Source organism: Merops nubicus, unplaced genomic scaffold (genome assembly GCF_000691845.1).
Source record: "Merops nubicus isolate BGI_N331 unplaced genomic scaffold, ASM69184v1 scaffold52794, whole genome shotgun sequence".
Classification (NCBI taxonomy): Eukaryota; Metazoa; Chordata; class Aves; order Coraciiformes; family Meropidae; genus Merops; species Merops nubicus.
The window spans coordinates 687-19,588 of record NW_008607296.1 but is presented as its reverse complement, the minus strand read 5'-3'; the positions used below and the strand labels follow the sequence as shown (position 1 = coordinate 19,588).

Below are 18,902 nucleotides of genomic sequence, written 5' to 3'. Positions count from 1 at the left end.
GTGGGTTTATTTTGCTCAAGGGGCATTAGGAATGAAAGTGAGGGAGACAGGATCCTGTGGGTATATGATTTTTGGCCTCCTCACCAAGTATTTGCCACTGTCATAGCAGCAGAAAAAAAAAATATAATGCTGCCTGGCCTCTTCCATCTCATTTCCTGTAAGAGTAAAAAAATTCAGCCTATGGGAGTTTGACATGAAACAGGTATGTTTAGAAAGTGATTTTTATTTAGTCAAGTGTGTATACAGCTTGATAGGTTTGTCCATTTAAAAAGGTACAACAGTTAAAAAAACAAAGCTTTTTTTTGCAGTCACGCAGTATGAAAAAAGTTTCTCAGCCTTAGCACAAGAACAGCAGGATTTTGTACACACTTGTCCTTACTTCTTCTTTTTTGAAAAGTAGGCATCGGCATCCTGGAGTGAGAGTACAGCACATCAGTTATTTCCCCCTCCATTTAAGTCCTTCACCCACAGGGTCATTTTACTTGAAACAGCTGGTGACAGGGCACAGTGTGGAAGTAGCAAGTTTTAAGCTGCATGTGCCACCCTTGTTTTTTGCATGTGTTGCCTTTGGAGTGCTTTACCCTGGATTTTTTTTGTAGCAAGTTCAACAAAAGCACAGGAAGAATAAATGCCACCCACCAAGCAGTAGGGCAAGCACAGGACACAGCCCTGCCCATCTGTCTTCAGGGATGTCAGTGTGAGTGAAGAGCACTGAGAGGCTGGTGTTGCTTAACTGAATTACGGGAGGTGCTCAGGTTACATGCCTGGTATAAAAACTAGGCACGACCAAGGGAGACGTTTTTAACATCCTTAATTCCAAGCTGCATTAAATAATTTACACTCGTGACTTCTAGCTCAGCTCTGTGTTCAGGGGAGATCTGAACTTGCAGCCCCTGCAATGAGGATCAGAGGAAGACCTCTGGGGCTACACAGTGTCCTGACTTCACTGTGCCGTGGCCATGCTGCAGTAATTCCAGACGACCAGGCACGCAGTGGTGGAGCCCAGCCTGACACCAGCTGCGGGGAGGCGAGGAGGGAAAAGCAGATCCAAAATGCAGTCCTAGCATTCCTGTGGCTAAAGAGTCTGTCAGCAGAGTTAAAGCAGCAAGCAAGCGGGAGAGGAATGAACTTACCACTCCGCTCTTGAAGTTCTGTATCCTCCTCTTGGCCATCTTGTTCATCATCCACCAGGCCCAGGTGGGCGCGTACTGCCAGAGGTAGCAGATGGCCAGGTAGGGTTGGTCGCTGACCCAGGCCTCCTTCAGGTCGTTTGCCACGCTCACCAGGGTGAGCCGGACGCAGCGGGTGGTCGCCATCTTGTGGGACTGGTCGCCGCTGTTCTCAAGGGACTGGGGGGCAGAGAGAGCCAGAGGAGTGAGATCCCCAGCCGACGGAGCGGAGGGGCCGGGGAGTGCCGCAGCCACACTGCTCCCAGCCCTGCACTGGCAGTGCGGCCCAGCCTGCTCCCCTCACCCTCCTCACACCACCCACCCTCCTTCAGCACACGGGCTGAAACAAAGCACCCTTTTAACCAGCGCCTTGACTGATGGGCGAAGAAGGTTAAAAAAGATGGATCTCAAAACTTTGTCCTGCTCCAGCTTTACTGGGAAATAGATCTACTGGAGCAGGTTACCCCTTCTGCAGCTGAGGGCTCCAAGAAATGGGAACTTTCCCCAGCTACCTACTCAGTAACCAAGTTAGTAGATGAGGCCACATACCCCATTAGCTTAAATATTTCTGCCAGTTCTGCTCTGTAAGCAGCCATCTCAAGAGAAAAACAACAGGCATCTTCAGAGGCAGGGGTGTCTTTCTTGAAATCTTGTCCACACGTATCCTTTGTGAACATGAGCCACTGCCCTGACTGTAAATACATGTCCCTCCAGCAGTAACAGACTGCACTATCAACCCGTTCTTCTGCTTCTCAGAGCAAGAGCAATTCTGGTCTGGACTCAGTCTTCTTCCAGGTCTTTTGCTATGCTGATATCTGAGGAATTTGTTTTGTAAGCTTTCCAGATTGCTCAAAAAGTGCATCCGTCCTTTCAGACATACTAAGTTCTGCAAGCCAAAAATCCTTTCAGAACTCGATTCAACAGTGGGATATTCCCCTGTCCCCTCCTCACTAGTGTGTTCTCCTGGGCTTTAAATTGACTGAATTGAGGACAGAATACATTTTGATGTACCACAGCAGCAATTTTTGCCAGCTACTTTGTTAGCCAGCCTTTATTAAAAGCAATTGTGCAGTTGGAAGGTTTTGCTTTTTCTCCTTGAACAATTGCTAACAGGGAAAGAATTTGTGCCTCGTGTCAGCTGACGGCAGCAGCTTTGCCAGCAGCAGCAGCGTCAGCCGACCTGGGGACATCGTGACTAGGGCAAACAAAAAGCTACCTGTGCAGAAAGGACAGTCTGCTGCAGGCAGAACTGCGTCCAGAAAATCCTGGCTTTTCCCCCAAAACCGCAGCAGGGTGACTGTACAGTAAATTTCACTAGGCTTGGATTGTATGTGGTGGAAGAGAGAAGAGACAACAATTCTCAAACTTTGTTTTCACTTGTTAGGGAGTCAATATCACAAAGAATCACAAGAGTACCTATATTTGTGCACCAATCAAAGCACTCCTTGGTAAGAAGATGAGGTTAGTGTTTGCTAGGAGGAGAAAGAGAAAAGAAAACCATGAAAGGATCACTGGGCCTGCAGCAAAAGATGGGTTTCTCACAACAGCACCGAGGCCTTACCTTTGCAAGGTTCTCCGTAAAGACATTTTGTATGATCTGAGACTGTACAGGTCCTGGGCAGATGTTGATAATACTTATCTCAGGGTAGTCAGTCAGCTCAGTCCGAAGAGAATTAAAAAAACCCTAGAAAAAAAACCAAGACTATCATGTAATCTTCCTTCGCCATGTTGCCACATGGCGCAAAGTTTAACTGACTATGTATTTTCCTACTAATTCTGTGCTGTAAAGATAACAGTATTCCACTAAAAGTAATTCCTACTACTCTCTTTGACTTTTGACATTCAGTGGCTAATTTAAAATTTCACCTGCAATCATAGATACGAAGAATCCAGCCTTCACTTCTCAAATACACAGTGATGTCCCTGAACTACAGCCAGATTCTGCTGTGCTCGTAGTGAAGAAAAGCTCACTCTTTTGGCAGTGGAAGTGCCACCAATCTCAAGAACAGCAATATCATGGACATTCTCTTTTGCAGGTGAACCACTCTTTGAGGTGACATTAAAGAAGGAATACAAAAGGTTTTAAATAAGTGGCACTAGTTTTATGCAAGAGAAAAAGGAAAAGTTTTCAGTATATTAACTCAAAGGTGCACTCTGATATTTTAGGGGGTACTTCTGCACCACTGAATTGATGGCACAATTTTATATCTATGTGGATGCAAATTTAAATCTTATTTCAACTCAGAAATATGCTAGCAGTGTATCCAAGTTAAAACTATAATTACAAAAGCTACAGGTATGTATTTGCTTCTGTAAAACTGCTGGCCATGTATTTAAAATGACAAGTACCTGCAGGCCCCCAGTCTGGCATCAGATCTTCACAGCATGCTAGCAAAGCCTGGAAACATGTAGCTGCTAGAGGACGACCTTCTAATGTTAGAGATACGTGTACAAGAGTCTGCTTCTGGACACATGGGAAAGCATCTCAGATCTGCCAACCACACTGTTGTTTGGGATTAAAAGCCCACCTCCCAAGGCTAATGCTACAGCCCCAGCCTGCACTCAGGAACACCTCTGTTCCTGAGCCCGCTTATCTCAGGAAGGGCCCTTAATCCCCACAGGCTGTGCAGTCCTGCCAAAGTCCAGCAGTCCGGCTGAGGCACAAGTTCCAAGTAAGGGGACCCCAAAGGGGGGGAGGCAGCAGCGTTTGCCAAGCACGGCCACGCAGGTGAGGGGCAGAGGTGGTGCTGCCCGTGTGCACTCGAGTGCTCCACGCCCTTTCACCACAGGGAAAGGTGATGGGAAGCCCAGGCCCTCCTAGAAACACAGCCTGAGCAGCAGCCCAGCAGCCATCCTCCCTCCTGCAGGCAGTCAGGGGTTGCCCCATCAACACGGACCGGGAGGAGCAGGGTGAAGCGAGACCCCTCCCAGCCCCCCCTCCCCCTCCCCTCCCTGGTGATTCGGGACACTGAGGAACAGAACTGGCTCCCATTCTGCCCGAAGGAGACAAACCCAAGGAGTCAAGGAGGTGGAAGGGTGTGTGTCTGAGAACACTCTCACAGAAAGGAAGACAGAAACATTCCTTGGTCGCTTGTGACAAAGCACCTGCACCTGTTCAAATGCTGGGAGGCTTCTGGAGCCAGGTTCTACCTAAAAATGGGCACCTGCCCACAGTCCTCAGTAGCCACACAAAGGCACAGTGGCCAGGTCTATAGGCAGCCCCAGCCAGCCTTCTGCAGAGGGCACTGGCTCTGGCACACTCCTCTCAGATTGCAGCTTCCCTCCAGCATTATGAAGGGAGCCTGGCTGCCCTGGCAAGCTGCGAGACACCAAAAGCTGAGCGTTGCTCCAGTGAGCTGTTGGTGTCTGTGGAGATCTGTCTACACAGCAGCCCAGCACAGGCCTGTGGAGGCTTTTTCCAGAGTGCTGTTCGAGTAGCACCAACAAAATCAGTGCTGCTTCTTAATGGGCTGCACAGGCTGTAACCATGGAAAGCAAGAAGCCAGAGACCACAGCGAGCTCCTGTTTCTGCTCTGTGGCCGTCCTGCTACCCACTTCAGTTCAAGGTGTTTGTCTGGCCCCTCCATCCCCTGCACTGCAGTTCCAAGGTTTTATACAGTGGAAGAAGTGCAGTCTCCATCAGGAACACAGGATGGCCAGGACACTTGGCTGTAACTGTGGCAGAAACACACACAACAGAGGCACTTGAACACTATCTCACACTCTCAGTCTCCCGCGGAGGCTCTTTCCAGCACTTAGATATCCAAAGGCAGGTGGTATGAAGTTCCTCCACTTATTCCCAGAAGAGAATCTTAAAATTCCTAAGTAAGAAAAGAAAATGCTCCCTCTTCCTTGAATTCAGGCAGGGGCAGACCCAGATTTGGGAGCAGTAAAGGAACTCAAGCGCAAGAGGAAGATTCTGAGCACCTCTACCAAGCCCAGGCTGAAGCCAGCTCAACATACAGACACGGGGTGTGTGGAACAGGAGCTGCTTTAAGCCATTTCTGGGCCTTTCCAGTTTAGTGACAAAATCCTAGAAGCTGCTGAAGAAGGCAAGGCTGAGCTGACTTCTGCTATGACAGAAACATTTGGAGATTCCCCTAGTGACCAGAGACTGAACGAGGAGAGTAGCAGCTGCTGCTCACGGCAGTCCATGCGCTTATTAGACAAGTTCCTGATGAAGGAACAATTTGATAGCCACCATATCCAGTCTGCACCACATGCCACCAGTGATGTGGATTTCAGCTAGCTGGATGGCACCTGATCTCCATGAGCATCATGGCATTAGGAGAGAAACTGTGCTGGTCATATGCAGACTCCTGGGGACTTGACTCATGCTCTTACAGCATTCCCAGGACTGACACAAAGGGTAACTTCAGGAGCAGCATGTTGTTATGAGAATTCCAATTAGCGTGGATCAAAGCGCAACTGTTTCAAGAACAAATTTTAATTCTTAGCAGAATTCCTTCCTTCCTCCTCCACTATTTAAAAGAAATTTAAACAGAATGAAAAAACAAACAAACAAACAAAAAAAAACCCACACACACAAAAGGAGGGACTTTTTAAAAAAGGAAAAAAGGATAATTGAGATTACTGCATTAATTGTGTCAGCTGAGGTAGACTCCAAGGCATGAATTTTAAAAAAAAAGAAAACCATAATAGGTGAATTCATGTCAGGCAGGCTCACATGTTTAATAACTGGTGGCCAAAATGCCATCTTCATTTCAACAAGATCACAGAATACAGGTTGATACATGCTGGGCATGCACAACAGGGAAAGCAGCATTTTATGCTTCATGTTATTTTATCCCCTACCTTCTCTCTTGGTCATCATCAGAGATGGACTGCTGGGCTGCCTGAAGAGGACTGCTGCTCCTACAGGCTTCCTTCACCTGAGTTGTACTGGGGAAGTTTGATATTTCAAAAAAGCTCTTCTAGTTTTTTGGAGGTTTCATGGCCACATCTGACTGCAACTCCAGACTGGTGAGAGACTCTCAGCCAGTCTTTTTGAAATCTCTATTACAAATCACAAGTTTTAACACCTGCAAATAGTATTAGAATTAATTTGAAAGAAACAAGAGGTTGGGGCCTTGGCCTAGTTATTGAGCAGAGGTAGAAGCTAACAAAGATATAAGCAGTTCAGGTAGTTTATTATTTTAACTAGTCTGGAAATTTTAGAAAACTTTTCTTTTAAAAAAATTCTTCTGTGTTCTTCATCTTGAGATTCAGAGTTCTGAGAACTTTTAAAGCAACATGTGAATTCCTTGTGCTCTGCAATTAATTAGCCATACCCAGACCAACTACACCACACCCAGAAGAGAATTCAACTGTAAGAACACTTAATAAAGGAGCGTAAAGGGAATTAATTCATGCTTCTGCTCACTGCATCCTTTTAATATAAATTTACTAGACTTAAGCCAAAAGCTGGCCTCTAATGGGCAATTTCATTGCTGCCACTCAAATGATGAGGAGTACATCTCTCCCTGTCACTAACTGAAAACTTCTTATTAGCAGAGGCCTGTCACTGTCTTCTACAGCTTCATTCTTCCCAGTGTCTGGTGGCTTTGCAGTGTCAGCCACTTGTTATATTTGTGGTAGTGTTGGTCAAATTGTCAGCAAGATATTGATCCCTTGGCTTAGGCAAAGTTATTTAGTCTGTTTAAGCGCTTAAATCCAGCAGGGAGTAAGAAGGTGCCAGTTTTTTAAATCACTGAGCACAGCTGAAATTTATCTTACCAAGATCAACATGTACACTGGAAGGAAGTCAAACAGTGATGAAAGACAAACATGTCTAAATAAATTCACTAGTTAAACAAACAATTCCTCAGCGATACAGGCTCTCTTTTTTCCTCAGGTACTTTTCTGAACTCTTCTTTGATGGTTTTCTCCACAAGCAACACTACTTCCCAAACCCCTTTCCAAGCAGCACTGGAAGTTAAGTGTAGCACAGAAGATAACGTCCTAGGGCACCCTGAGCTGCCAGTTCTTCACACCACAGCACGGCTCAGAAGCGTTGGGAAGATTCCTTCAGGTGTTCCCAGCTAGATTAGGAATTCTTATTTCTCTCACAGGTCTGCTTTACCACACACTGCTCTCACCTTACTGTCTAAAGATTTCCTGTAGTCTTAAAGCTCTGACCAGCGACTTTTCCTCCCTAACTGAATTAGGATGAGAACATTAGGGCTTCCACATGCAACAGAATAATCCTCAGATTTAAATATTCTTCCATCTGGAGGCCAGAAGTCAAGGTCTTGTGTTACACATTGGAATTTAACTATGCAGTCATTAGGACCAACCAAGATGGCATTTGAATTTTAGTCAGGTAAATAAACCTATGCTGGAAGCTGAGATATTTCACATTTCAGACCAAATTAACTTTAAAGGACTTTCAAAATCTGAGAGAGCTACACACGCTGTGTGCAATTTCAGGTGAGACTTTTGTTTTCTGCACAGAATAAAGTCCTCTACTACAGTAGTAGCTGATGCTGGTCTGATACACAACAAGACTTAATTAATCTCAGAAATGTAACTTACCTGCAAAGCGTGCTTGCTGGCACAGTACCCAGAGGCAAGAGGAGCTCCCATCAACCCCATCACGCTGCTCACAGTAACAATCTTTCCTTGCCTCCTTTGGATCATGTGATTCAGGACATGCTTTGTTAAAGAGATGGTACCTAGGTAGTTGAGTTCCATTATGGCACTGAAGACATCCAAGTTTGTATCCACAAACAGAGAGCGTTGGGAACGTCCACCATTGTTGATCAAAACATCAATCTTGGGAGAGATACAATGATGAATTCATACAACACACACATTGGCACTTCCTCAGGCAGTTATTGGCTATCCTCTTCCCTCTAGTAGATCTAAGTAAGTTACTGCAGCTGCTGAAGAACTTCCAGCAGTTTTTGTCCCCCACTAGACTCTCCGTTTGAATAGAGGACTGGCTAATTTTGAGCTGAGTTAACCAAGCAGGAATAGAGTGTTTGATGTTAAACAAGGTTAACTCCTCGTACAGGAACACTGGCAGATGGCAAATTGTTTTCCACACAACATTTTTTTTAACCCTACTGCATTGTAGCAAATAACACTCAGGTCCTGTGACTAAAAGAACAGATGAAACAAATCTGGTACCAAAAATTGCACTGTGAACCCAAAATTTCACTGGACTTGGGGCCCTGCTTGAAGCTTTGTACATTGTACTTAACATTAGTTACACCTGACTTCTGCTTTCTGAACTCTGACCTCGGGACTAGCAGTCTAGAAAACCACGGGCAACAATCATGCCTGGTGTCCAGCTCTGTCCCATACGGCTCTGAGCCCAAATTACATCCGTTAGAGAAACTACCAAACAAAGGTTCTGGCTTTCATACACAATTTTAAGCACTAAGTATACAGCTGAGGATTGTTCCCATTGGCCCATAAATTCAGTGACATCAAGGAAGTGAATTTTTAGTTCTTGGTAATGACCAGTGATCATCTGCTTGTTGCTGCATCTGTAAAGCCAGCTGAAACCCAGAAGTGAGGAACAGAAAGGATGAAAATTCAGGTGTTTCTTGGCAAGTCTAATACTGAAACTTAAGAAAGGTGTAGACACTGGTGAATTTACCATACAATAGAACAGAAGTTAAATACACACATAAATGCAGGGATAAAAGACAGAGAAGAAAAAGGAGCTCAACCCCAGAAGCACACCTTACCTTGCCAAAATGCTTAAGAACGCTGTTGGTTGCAGCTTCATGAGAGCTCCTGTCAGTCAAGTCAAGACGCAGAACAAGGATCTCTTTTTCACTCAAGTTGCTAATCTCTACAAACACACACAGAGTGAGTTGGAGCCAGCAAGACTGCTGACATAACAATCATGGGAAATGTAATCTGCTTTTAAACACCACATTTTCACTAAAAAGACACCAACAAACCATCACATTGTTTGGAATAAAATGCTTGTTTTGTTTTCATTTTGATCTCCACATAGAATCCACTTCTAATGTTTCTATCAAGTGCTTCTTTTCTTATCATGGAGTTATTGCTTGTGAAAAGCCTGACTTTATTAAACAGGCTTGTGTAGCACAATTCAGTTCTCCAAATAAATTGCAACAGCTGTCAGTAACACACGACAGGATGATTTGCTATTGAAATTCTTCCCTGGGCCATTCAGGAGCACAGCATCCAGGACACTTGCCTGCATGTCACCTGGTCAAGCATGTTTATTCCTGACAACAGGACCAGTGCAGTTTAGACCCAGACAACAACACAAGTACATGAGCAGCTACGAGGCAAAGTCTTGAGAAGGTACCTTATTGGAGCAGCTACCAGAAGGTTTTTGTTTGACAGCTTTTAACATATCCATCTCCTGAAATAAAAGTCAGCTGTCATCAAGTTCAAGACTTAATGTTGAGTGTTTCTACCACTCTCTCTTCAAAACAACTGACCTTTTCTATAGAAAGTATTTCTTGAGCAGTGATTTGTTACCCTGGGGTTTGGGGGCAGATGACTCACAAAAATAAAATCTTCAATGCTAGTATTTTCAGGCTTTTTCAACTACATATAACACGGTTTTATTTTTGTGGGGGTTTTGTTTGTTATTCTTTAATTTATATTAGTTTAGTGGTACTATTTTTGTTTCTTAATTGATTCCTAGCCACAACTAAGTGTATCTGCTCCCCTTTAACCTTTTTAACCATTAGAGAGACTCTGATTTTTTAATTACTACTTCTTGCATACACAGGTAAAGTTGAACTTTGTCTTTATAGTGAAGTACAAAAAAAAGGAGGTTACCTAAATCCATAAATTGCCTCCATTCAAAGGTCACTAGTATTCAGGCTACTGGTCAAAATAAACCCATCAAAGCTGTCAGCATTTCCATTTATTGCTCCCTGCACAGCCTCCATGTGCATCTTCCCTTCCATTGCTTCCAGAAACACAGCAGCAAAATCCATGTGAAGTATCCTCTCAGAGACATACCTCCACCTCATACTGCCTCAAGCAGATCTGCTCAATTAAAACCTACTGCAATGTGGAGTGTTTCTGCTGTGCATTAGTGAGACCCTGTGGTCAAGGCAGCCAAGAAAGCTACACAAGTAGGGAAGAAAAAAAGCAGAGAAAGAGATACAGGCTGGTGGTAAGGAAGGATGTGCTCTTTTATATGATGTTAGAAACATTTGACTTCAGGAAGTATCAAACCAGTAACCTAGTTTTTGTTTTGTTCCCCCAAAACAAAACAAAACAAAACAAAACAAACAAACAAAAAAAAAAAAACCTGGCAGATGCCCAGAACTGTGCACAGTGTTGAAGACATGTACATGTCCTAATTTATACGTTGTTGGAGTGATGCTCTCCATTTGTTTTACTAATAAACCCTAATATTCCACATCCTTTTTTTCCTGCTATCAAACTGATGCTTTTAAGGAAACAATTATAGTATCCCAGAAAAACACTTGCTCCCCAGTGGGAGACCTTAGTTTACAGTTCATGATTGTACACAGATGCTGACATCCCCTGGTGACACATCTCCAGCTGCAGAGTAACCAGTACAGAGCCAGCAGCTGTTGGATGCAGCCCACCTCAGCCCACCCAGACTCACAGGGCTGTGAAGCTGCACTGCTTCTGCACAGCGTTTTCTGGACATCCTCTGAAGTCTCCTTACACTGCAGCTTTACACTACACGGCTCCTGGGGGGATCAAACTGCCCAGCCACCAAGTAGCAGGTCCTCTGACTGACATTTTTCTATCAAGCAGTAACAGGCTGCCTCTGCCCTGTTGATGGTTCATTAAGTCCTAGTTACTTTTTAACACAAATCCATGACCCAAACCAAACTTATTTTTTGAAAGACAGCTGTGTTAAGTAATGCTGACTTAGAATATCTTGTTATGATATCAAGTGCACACTTCCTTCCTCCAGGATCCCCCAAAAGGATTTCAGATCAAGTCTTTCCAATACATGTTGATCCAAGAGAGCAGTTTCTTCTAACACAATAAACATTATCACTCAGCATAGACCCTTATTTCCCAGATTTTCAGCACATCCTCTTCTTTCACTTCTATCTTGTGTAATGTCCTCTAACAGTATACGAACTTTTAGCAGAGGTTGAACACCATGACCTCCTGAGGTCCATTCCAATCTCAGTTACTGTTTAATTCTGGAATTTATAGATTGTCATCCATTTAGCCTATCTACATTTATATCATATGCAAGCTTTGTCAAACCACGAAACACACGCCTCATCTCCTTTTCTGGCTTTCTTTTTAGGGCTTTTGAGAGAAAACAGCCTCCAAAATAACTGCTGAAATTGAATTCTCGTTGCAGAGAGCAGCTGGGGGAAATACAGAAGCCACCTGCAGAACCACGTTCAGTTCTGCAAGAGCAGGGCTCAGTCAGCATGGGCAGGACTCACCAGGTATCACCACAGCTTTTATGGTGCTTTCCTTCTCTCTCTCTCAGCTTTTAAGCAGCATAGAATGCATAAACGTGTATCAGAGGGTGGTGGCTCTGAATTGTGAGCAAGATAAATATGCTTGCTTCTGACATTACTATGAAAGTTATCCAGTTAAGCTGCTGCTGTGTATAGCATCTACAGCTAGCATGTTAAAGCCCATTTATTATCTTAAATATTATTTATTATATTATGCCGTACAACTCAGCGAAGTTCACGTTCATGTCATGTCACATGTTGCAGCTGTACCTGAATCCATGCCATGCTACTCAAACCTTACAGAAGACTCTTGAGCTCAACTGCAAAAAGAAAACATGCAGGTGGTAGCAGGGCTGAGCTGCCCAGGAGGCATGTGGAGGCACTGCCCAGGCATGCAGGGGTGGAATCAGGAAGCTCGACGCTCAGATGGAGTTAAAACTGGTGAGGATTGTAAAAGGCAACAAGGGCTTCACAGGTACAGCACCAACAAAAGGAAGACCAAAGACAGAGGGAGCTCACTGGTGAGGAAGTGACTAAAGGCACAAAACCCCATGAGGTACTCATTGCCTTCTTTGCCTTAGTCTTCACTGGCAAGATCTCTTCTCAGGTTTCCCACACTCCTGAGGCTAGACTCTGGGGGTAAAACATACTACCAGCATCAGAGGAAGACCAAGTTAGGAACAAACTACACATATAAGCAGGGCAACATAAACATTCAAGACTTACAAGAGTTGACCAACATCACTCCTTTTTGGAAGGTACCTAAGTGGAGTAGCTCCCCAGTGACTGGAGAAAACTAAATGTCACACAGACTAACCTCAGTCCTTAGGAAAACTAAGTGGCAATATCTCCTGAAAGCAACTTCCAAATACATGAAGGACAAGAAGGTGACTTGGAAAAGTCAGCACAGGTTTAGCATGGACATACACTGCCTGACCAGCACAACTGCTTTTTGTGATGAGGCGATGGGCTCTGTGGACAAGGGGAGAGCAGTGAATATTGTTTACCTTGACTAGGTAGCTGTATGTTTTGTCTTCCATAGCATCCTTCAAGCTATACTGGGGAAATATGAGGGGTCTGGATGAATGCATTACAATCCAAGTGAAAAACTAGATGGATCACCAGACCTGGAGAATCGCAACCAACCATTCGAAGTCTAACTCGAATAAGCCAGTTATAAGTGGTATCCCTCCATGATCAATATCTTTTAGTATCTTTATTAATGACTCAGGTGATAGGACAAAACAGGTTTTCAGCAAATTTTCAGTTAATGTCAAGTCCAAAGGAACAGCTGCTGTGCTGGAGGGGAGGACTGCCAGTCACAGGCATCTTAAGAAGCTGTAAGAACAGTCTGACAAACTTCATTAAGCTCAAAGTCAAAGGCAAGATCTCACACCTGGGGCAGAGGAATGCCATGCAGTACTGCTGGCTAACAGGCAAATGGCTACGTACCAGCTCTCCAAACAAGACCTGCCATCCTGGTGGAAGGACAGCAGCAAGCTGAACTAAGTCAGCAGTGAGCTCTGGCTAGAGGGCTGGACTAGCAAGAGCAGACTGAGGGAAGTGACTTTTAGTGCCTGCACTTAAAAACTGCATTTAGAGTACTGTGTCAAATTTTGGACCCCCTTAGTTCAAAACAAATACTGATAAACTAGAGACAGTGTAGCATAGGTCCACTGAGATGGTTAGGAGGCCTAGTGCACAAGATAATCAAGGAAAGGGATGGAAAGTTGGGTTTGTAGAGCCTTGAGAACAGAAGGATAAGAGGAGAGGGGGGCCAAATTACTCTCTTCCACTAAAAGTCTGGCTATGGAAAATGGAGAGTAACTGTGTTCCTGAAGAGTTTCCAGTATTCTTACTGATCTCACCTACAGCTAAAGTTCAGTAGCACATACTGCAAAACACATGGCTATGTAAGACTTTAAAGCTAATATATACCACAGCTAAGCCATTCATTCACATGGTTACTTCAAGCTGGCAGAGGCAGAAATGATCTTACATAAACCTGTACTCTTGGTTCAGGTCAATTGCAATAATCTTTCAGAAAATTCCTTAGCACATCACACTCTCACAGAACCATTGCCTGAAAATGGGTATCCAGGATTACAGCTCCTGCCAGCCTGCCTAGTTTTATCAGTTTTGTAATGACAACAAACGGGCACAGATGCAAATGTAGCTGTGCAGCTGCATACTTTAAACACAAACCAAACATTGCCTCACATAGCACCAGAATATTGCCACGATTCCCACTTAACCACGCCGCCTTCTTATGTCCTGTGATTCCTTTTCAAGCTATCTAAGGGACTGCTTTTTTGAAGCATTAGAAAAGAGAGATAAGGAGTTGTGCATTTTTGAAGCTCCCTGACAGATTTCCATAGTAGCCCACCGCAACTTCCAGATTTCCAGGACTCTGGAGGTGCTAACCCCAGAAAAACGTCTCAGTATTCACCTGCAGTCATTCCAAGTAGACTGTAGACATTCAGTCAACATTACCAGGAATGAACTGTCAGTGTTCTCACATATCAGTGTAAAATACAGCTTATGGAACTACAGAGGATATACAGTCTGAAAAAGACATGATGCTCATCATATACAAAACTTCTGCTGATCAGCATGAATTGTCTATTCCACTTGCTGTCAAGTCAGAAAACAGGCAGGAAAAAGAGAAACAGGAGGAATGAAGCCAGACTACTGACTCAGCAGATGTATGAGTGATAACTGGAATAATTAAACATTCCACTTCACATTTGTTCCTCTTGATCTACAGGAGATCCTCATTCTTGCACTTGCTTACAACAGCTTTTTCTAACATTTCTACTCATGCCTTTTCAAAGAGCAGCGTCAGCTGTCAGTCTGCCTGCAACACGCACAAACCAGGAAGGAAGGAGACTTCTTGGTAGCACACAGCTACAAGGCTTGGTTCTCATTAGGTTGATACTCCTCAGATTGTTTCCTCCATTCCTCACAGTATTTATTCCTTTTCCTAATGTAGTATCTTACAAAACCACTTGCAATGGATAATGAGATTTTTAGGTAACACTTATGAAGGAACTCAGTGCAAGTCTATTCAAAGACTTCTCACTCATGAGAAGAAAATACTGGCTTAAAACATACAGTGAAGCTCTGTATAAAGTTTATTTTCATGGTGAAATTTATTCCTGTGATATGTGGGTTAGTATTCCTATGGCAACTCCATCATAGCAAGAACTGCTCACATGAAGTAGTAAGTTGTACTTACGAAGGCATTTCTTTTTCCCTCTTTCCAGCTCATCCTCTCTTCTGGCTGAGATGGCAAGCAAGGCTCCTATCTTTGACAGCTGGTAAGCCAGTTCTTCTCCAATTCCACTTGAAGCTCCTGTCACCCAGACAACCTTGCCACGCAGTTCCTTTTCTATCAAAAGAATCAAGACAGTAGTTCACACATTGCCAATGCTAGGATAAGCATTTAAGTCACTGCAGGGGCATAATCTGATGCTGTTTTTAAGAAATGTGCTCTCATTTTTTGGCTATTACAAAATCCTGACTTCTTTTTTTTTTGGTCATGGGCAGTTGCAAAATTGTTCATAGCTGTTCTGTTGCCACTTGAACTTTGTCCCAAGCCTAATCTGGATAAACACTGATTATCTAGCTGATGGAAGACATTTGATTACATTTCTGCAGGCCACCCCCACATTGTATTTCTACTAACTTCATCAAAAAAAGCTTCAATGGAAAAGGGAGAAGAAAATTCTTGGAAGTGAAAGGAAACAGTTATGCTATTGCAAATCCAAACAAAAGTCTAAGCAAACCTTTCCTAATAATGTTCTACCTCAAAAGTGTTCCTAACTAATTGTCAACAGAGGAAAGTTCTCTGAACAAAGGCAGCTAATCATAGCAACTATACGGGTGTTCATCCACTCTACGTTCTATCTGACACAGGTTAATTCCTGTGTCAGCTGGAGTACAGTACGTGGAGCTCCCAAGGTGTAAGATCACACCTGAATTTCCCATGTACTCATAGCTCCTGCCTAGGAATGCTTTTTTTAACCTGTAGTAAAAATAACACCATCTAACTGTTTTAACTCCTCTGCTTATATGCCTGTTCCCTCTTGTTTGCAGTCATCCCCACTCCATGACACACCTGGGTGCTGGGAAAAGGCTTAGCTTGCCAGACATATATCCAAAAAGCATCAAATACAACAGATGGATGAAAAACACTCATTTAATTCTAGAACATGATTTAAGAATGAATGGTAACTAATATCCAAGCACTTTCCAGGACATTTTATTGCCTAACACTTGTACCTGCTCTTCAAGATTAGTGTTAGTGAATATTAGTCCTAGTCAAAAGCTGACTAAGTATTCAGAGCACTGCTGGCAGGAGCTTTTCCTTCTACTTCTCAGGTTTGTACAGAAGAGCATTCCAACAATGTCTAGCCAACAACAAATGACTTAATGGTATAATTCCAACAGCAGAGCCAAATGTAGTACTCAAGACTTAAAGCCAGCTCTATTCTGAAAAAGGCCAGAATAGCATTTTTCAGCTCACTGAAACTTACCCACTCGTTTAAAGTAACAAAGGTACTTCTATTCCACTGCAGGTAGTGGCTGAGGCGCCTTTTACTTCCTGCTCACTTCATTAATCAGTTCCTAGTTCTCTCTACACCACCACACTGTTTCAAATTTCTACTTTCAGAGCCTTAATGACATAAATTCCCTGAAGAGATCAGCACCAAAACCTTGCACCCTCCTGACAAGAACAGAGAGCACTCAAGACTGACTATCAGAGCTCAGCTTGAGTCTGTGTGACTGGCAGTGAGTATTATTTGTCGTTTTTTAAGCTGACTGTATTTTAGTCAAAGAAAAAACCCTCCTAAACCTAAGCTTTGGTGGGTTTGTGTTCTTTGGGTTTTTTGGTCTGCTTTTAAAAACAGTAACAACAGCAACAACAGTCACTTTCCAAAGGAGAGACGTATGGTAAGGTAACAAACTTTGGAGGTGGACAGAGGTGTGGCTGAAGCTGTAGGAATAACCACTGTATTAATCATTATACCAAAGGGCTGCTGTCTGTAAAGCTTATTCACACTCTTCCTACAGTTTCATTCCAATGTTACCAATTCATTGACTTAACCAGAAGAAACATGGGGGTTCATCTCGCCTATTAGTCTTTTTTTTTTTTTTTCCCAGAAAACCCACGTAGACAAGCACTATATGAGCAAAACAACACACGGAAATACTTTCAACCCTGCTTACCACACTCATCTCTTCTTGCTACTGAAAACCAATCCGCTTCCTCCTACTACTCAATTTCCCTGTTCCCAACCTGCCTTGGGCAGCTTCACTGCAGTTACTCAGGATCTTGTTCTGTGAACAGAATAATTAACTGAGATAAGGAAAGTCTTCTACCAGTTCCCCAGTGCTGGCAGTTACCAACCACTGAGCTACTGGAAGTTAACATAATGGAAAACCAAGCTCAAATGCCGTTGTAGAACAAATATCAAACCACCAGCTTGCTCTAGAGTAAATGTCCTGTTGTTACTGGAAATAAGGTTAAAAATTAACCACGACAAATGAAAAAACAAAAGCAGATTATACTATTACTAGCCTTTAAGTACTGTATTACAAGGCATAACAAATGAGGCTGAACGCAGCAGTACAAGTAATCCAAGAAGTGCTCTTATAGCCCTGTTCAGGGTTTTTTTCCAGCATTTTATAGCTCCTATAGCACAAGGTTGTCATGTAATTTCACTCATTAAAATAATTCTGTGGTGGGGAGGTTTAAAGAAGAACATCCTCCCCACAGCCCTGAAGAATCATACCATTATTCCCAGCTCTGGAGGCTTTCAGATACACAGGCTTCCATACATAAAAGGATCCTCTTTAGCTTGGTAATATTATGCTGCCTGTGAAAAACACAGCATTTAGAGCAACTGCTGTTCAGCTAATGAAACACACCACCTAAGGAAGATCATCCAGCACCCAGTAACCCTTCTTTCCTGACCACATAAATATTTAGAAGATGGCAGGCACTGGACTGCTTCCCATCACAAAATCCAGAAGTGGGTTCTCCCTGTAGGACTGTTATCACTGAAATGGAACTGGTCTTACCTATATTAAGGCCTTTCTTTGTAATTATAGTTTAAAGCACAAAAGAAAGAAACATATGAGATCAGTCTGCTTTCTGGCAAGTACGTCTGTCTTCAAAAACCCTGACATCCATAATAATGTTATAGAAGTGATAACACAATATAACGACTGCAAGAGTGACAACTCTAAATAAAAATAAAAATCAAGGTTTTTTTTCTATGGGATGCACTGGTTACTTACCTAGGCATGTGACAGTGTGTGCACAATATGGAGAAGAGGAAGAAAAAAGGCAGAACACATTTAAAGAAACATCTTTTCTGTTGTTTGTCCCTTCTGTTTTCCTACTGTAACTTTTGGGATGAGAACTGTGCCGCCACAACCCCAAATGTATATATGGCTCAACTATCAACAAAATGCCACTTAACAGCTACTGTTTCAGTTCCAGGTTTTAGTTTATTACAAGCACTGAGCTGAGGAGGGGGACAAAACACAGTTCACCTCTTTGCAGAGCAGAGAGGCTTACATGGACAAAATTCTGCCCCATTCTTCTTACATTACATGTTGAAGGAAATACATCAGAAAATTACTATGTTGCTCTTTATAGGAGAACTTTTAGAGACTAGTTAAAATGTTACCAGGCTTCCAATAAGACTGAAAGCTACATTCAAATAATACTATGTCTACCCGAGAGTTCCTACATTGTGATGCACATTATACATAGATCTCTCAGGACAAAGCTTAAATTCTGCTTATATTAGTCAAGATTTATATTATTTCTGTGCCCCGAGTCTTTTTGTGGTCTTTTCAGAGTCCACATACAAAGCTTTTTTGTAGTCTTCTTATAGTAAGGGAACTACCTGATGGCATTACTATGAAACATATCCTAAGAGTTACAGAACATTGCTCACAGATTTAAATTTAGTATTTCTTAGAGCTTTATTAGTTGTGCATGTTTTTCTGTTTTCTCCTGCATTACACAGAGTAGCACTTCAGCAGTAAGCTTCTGCTGAAAGCATAAGACAGAGATGTCACAAGAAGTTTGTCCTACCCTTCTCTCAAGACCTTCCTAATGCCAACCTTCACCCACACCACCATCCCCTACCAAATTATGGTCCTGGGCCCAAACCCTGATACCACTGTTTCCCCCAGTCTCACATTCCTGATCCACCTTCATTCAAAGCAGTCCTATCTCCCTCAACCCAACATTCAGCTTCATTTCCTACAAGGGACAGGCTTATAGAGTCTATCGAGTCCCTTG

The 18,902-nt window shown here is 43.1% G+C and overlaps 1 protein-coding gene across 1 annotated transcript; it reads right to left on the bottom strand.

Annotated features, from left to right (window-relative positions):
- Positions 1 to 329: 329 nt before the first annotated feature.
- Positions 330 to 14,969, bottom strand: DHRS7 (dehydrogenase/reductase (SDR family) member 7; the record flags this gene model as incomplete). Its single annotated transcript, XM_008939879.1, has 6 exons — positions 330 to 411; positions 1,134 to 1,349; positions 2,731 to 2,853; positions 7,704 to 7,943; positions 8,867 to 8,973; positions 14,817 to 14,969. Coding segments are annotated over 6 exons (875 nt in total), but the record flags the coding sequence as incomplete, so codon positions are not given.
- Positions 14,970 to 18,902: the final 3,933 nt, after the last annotated feature.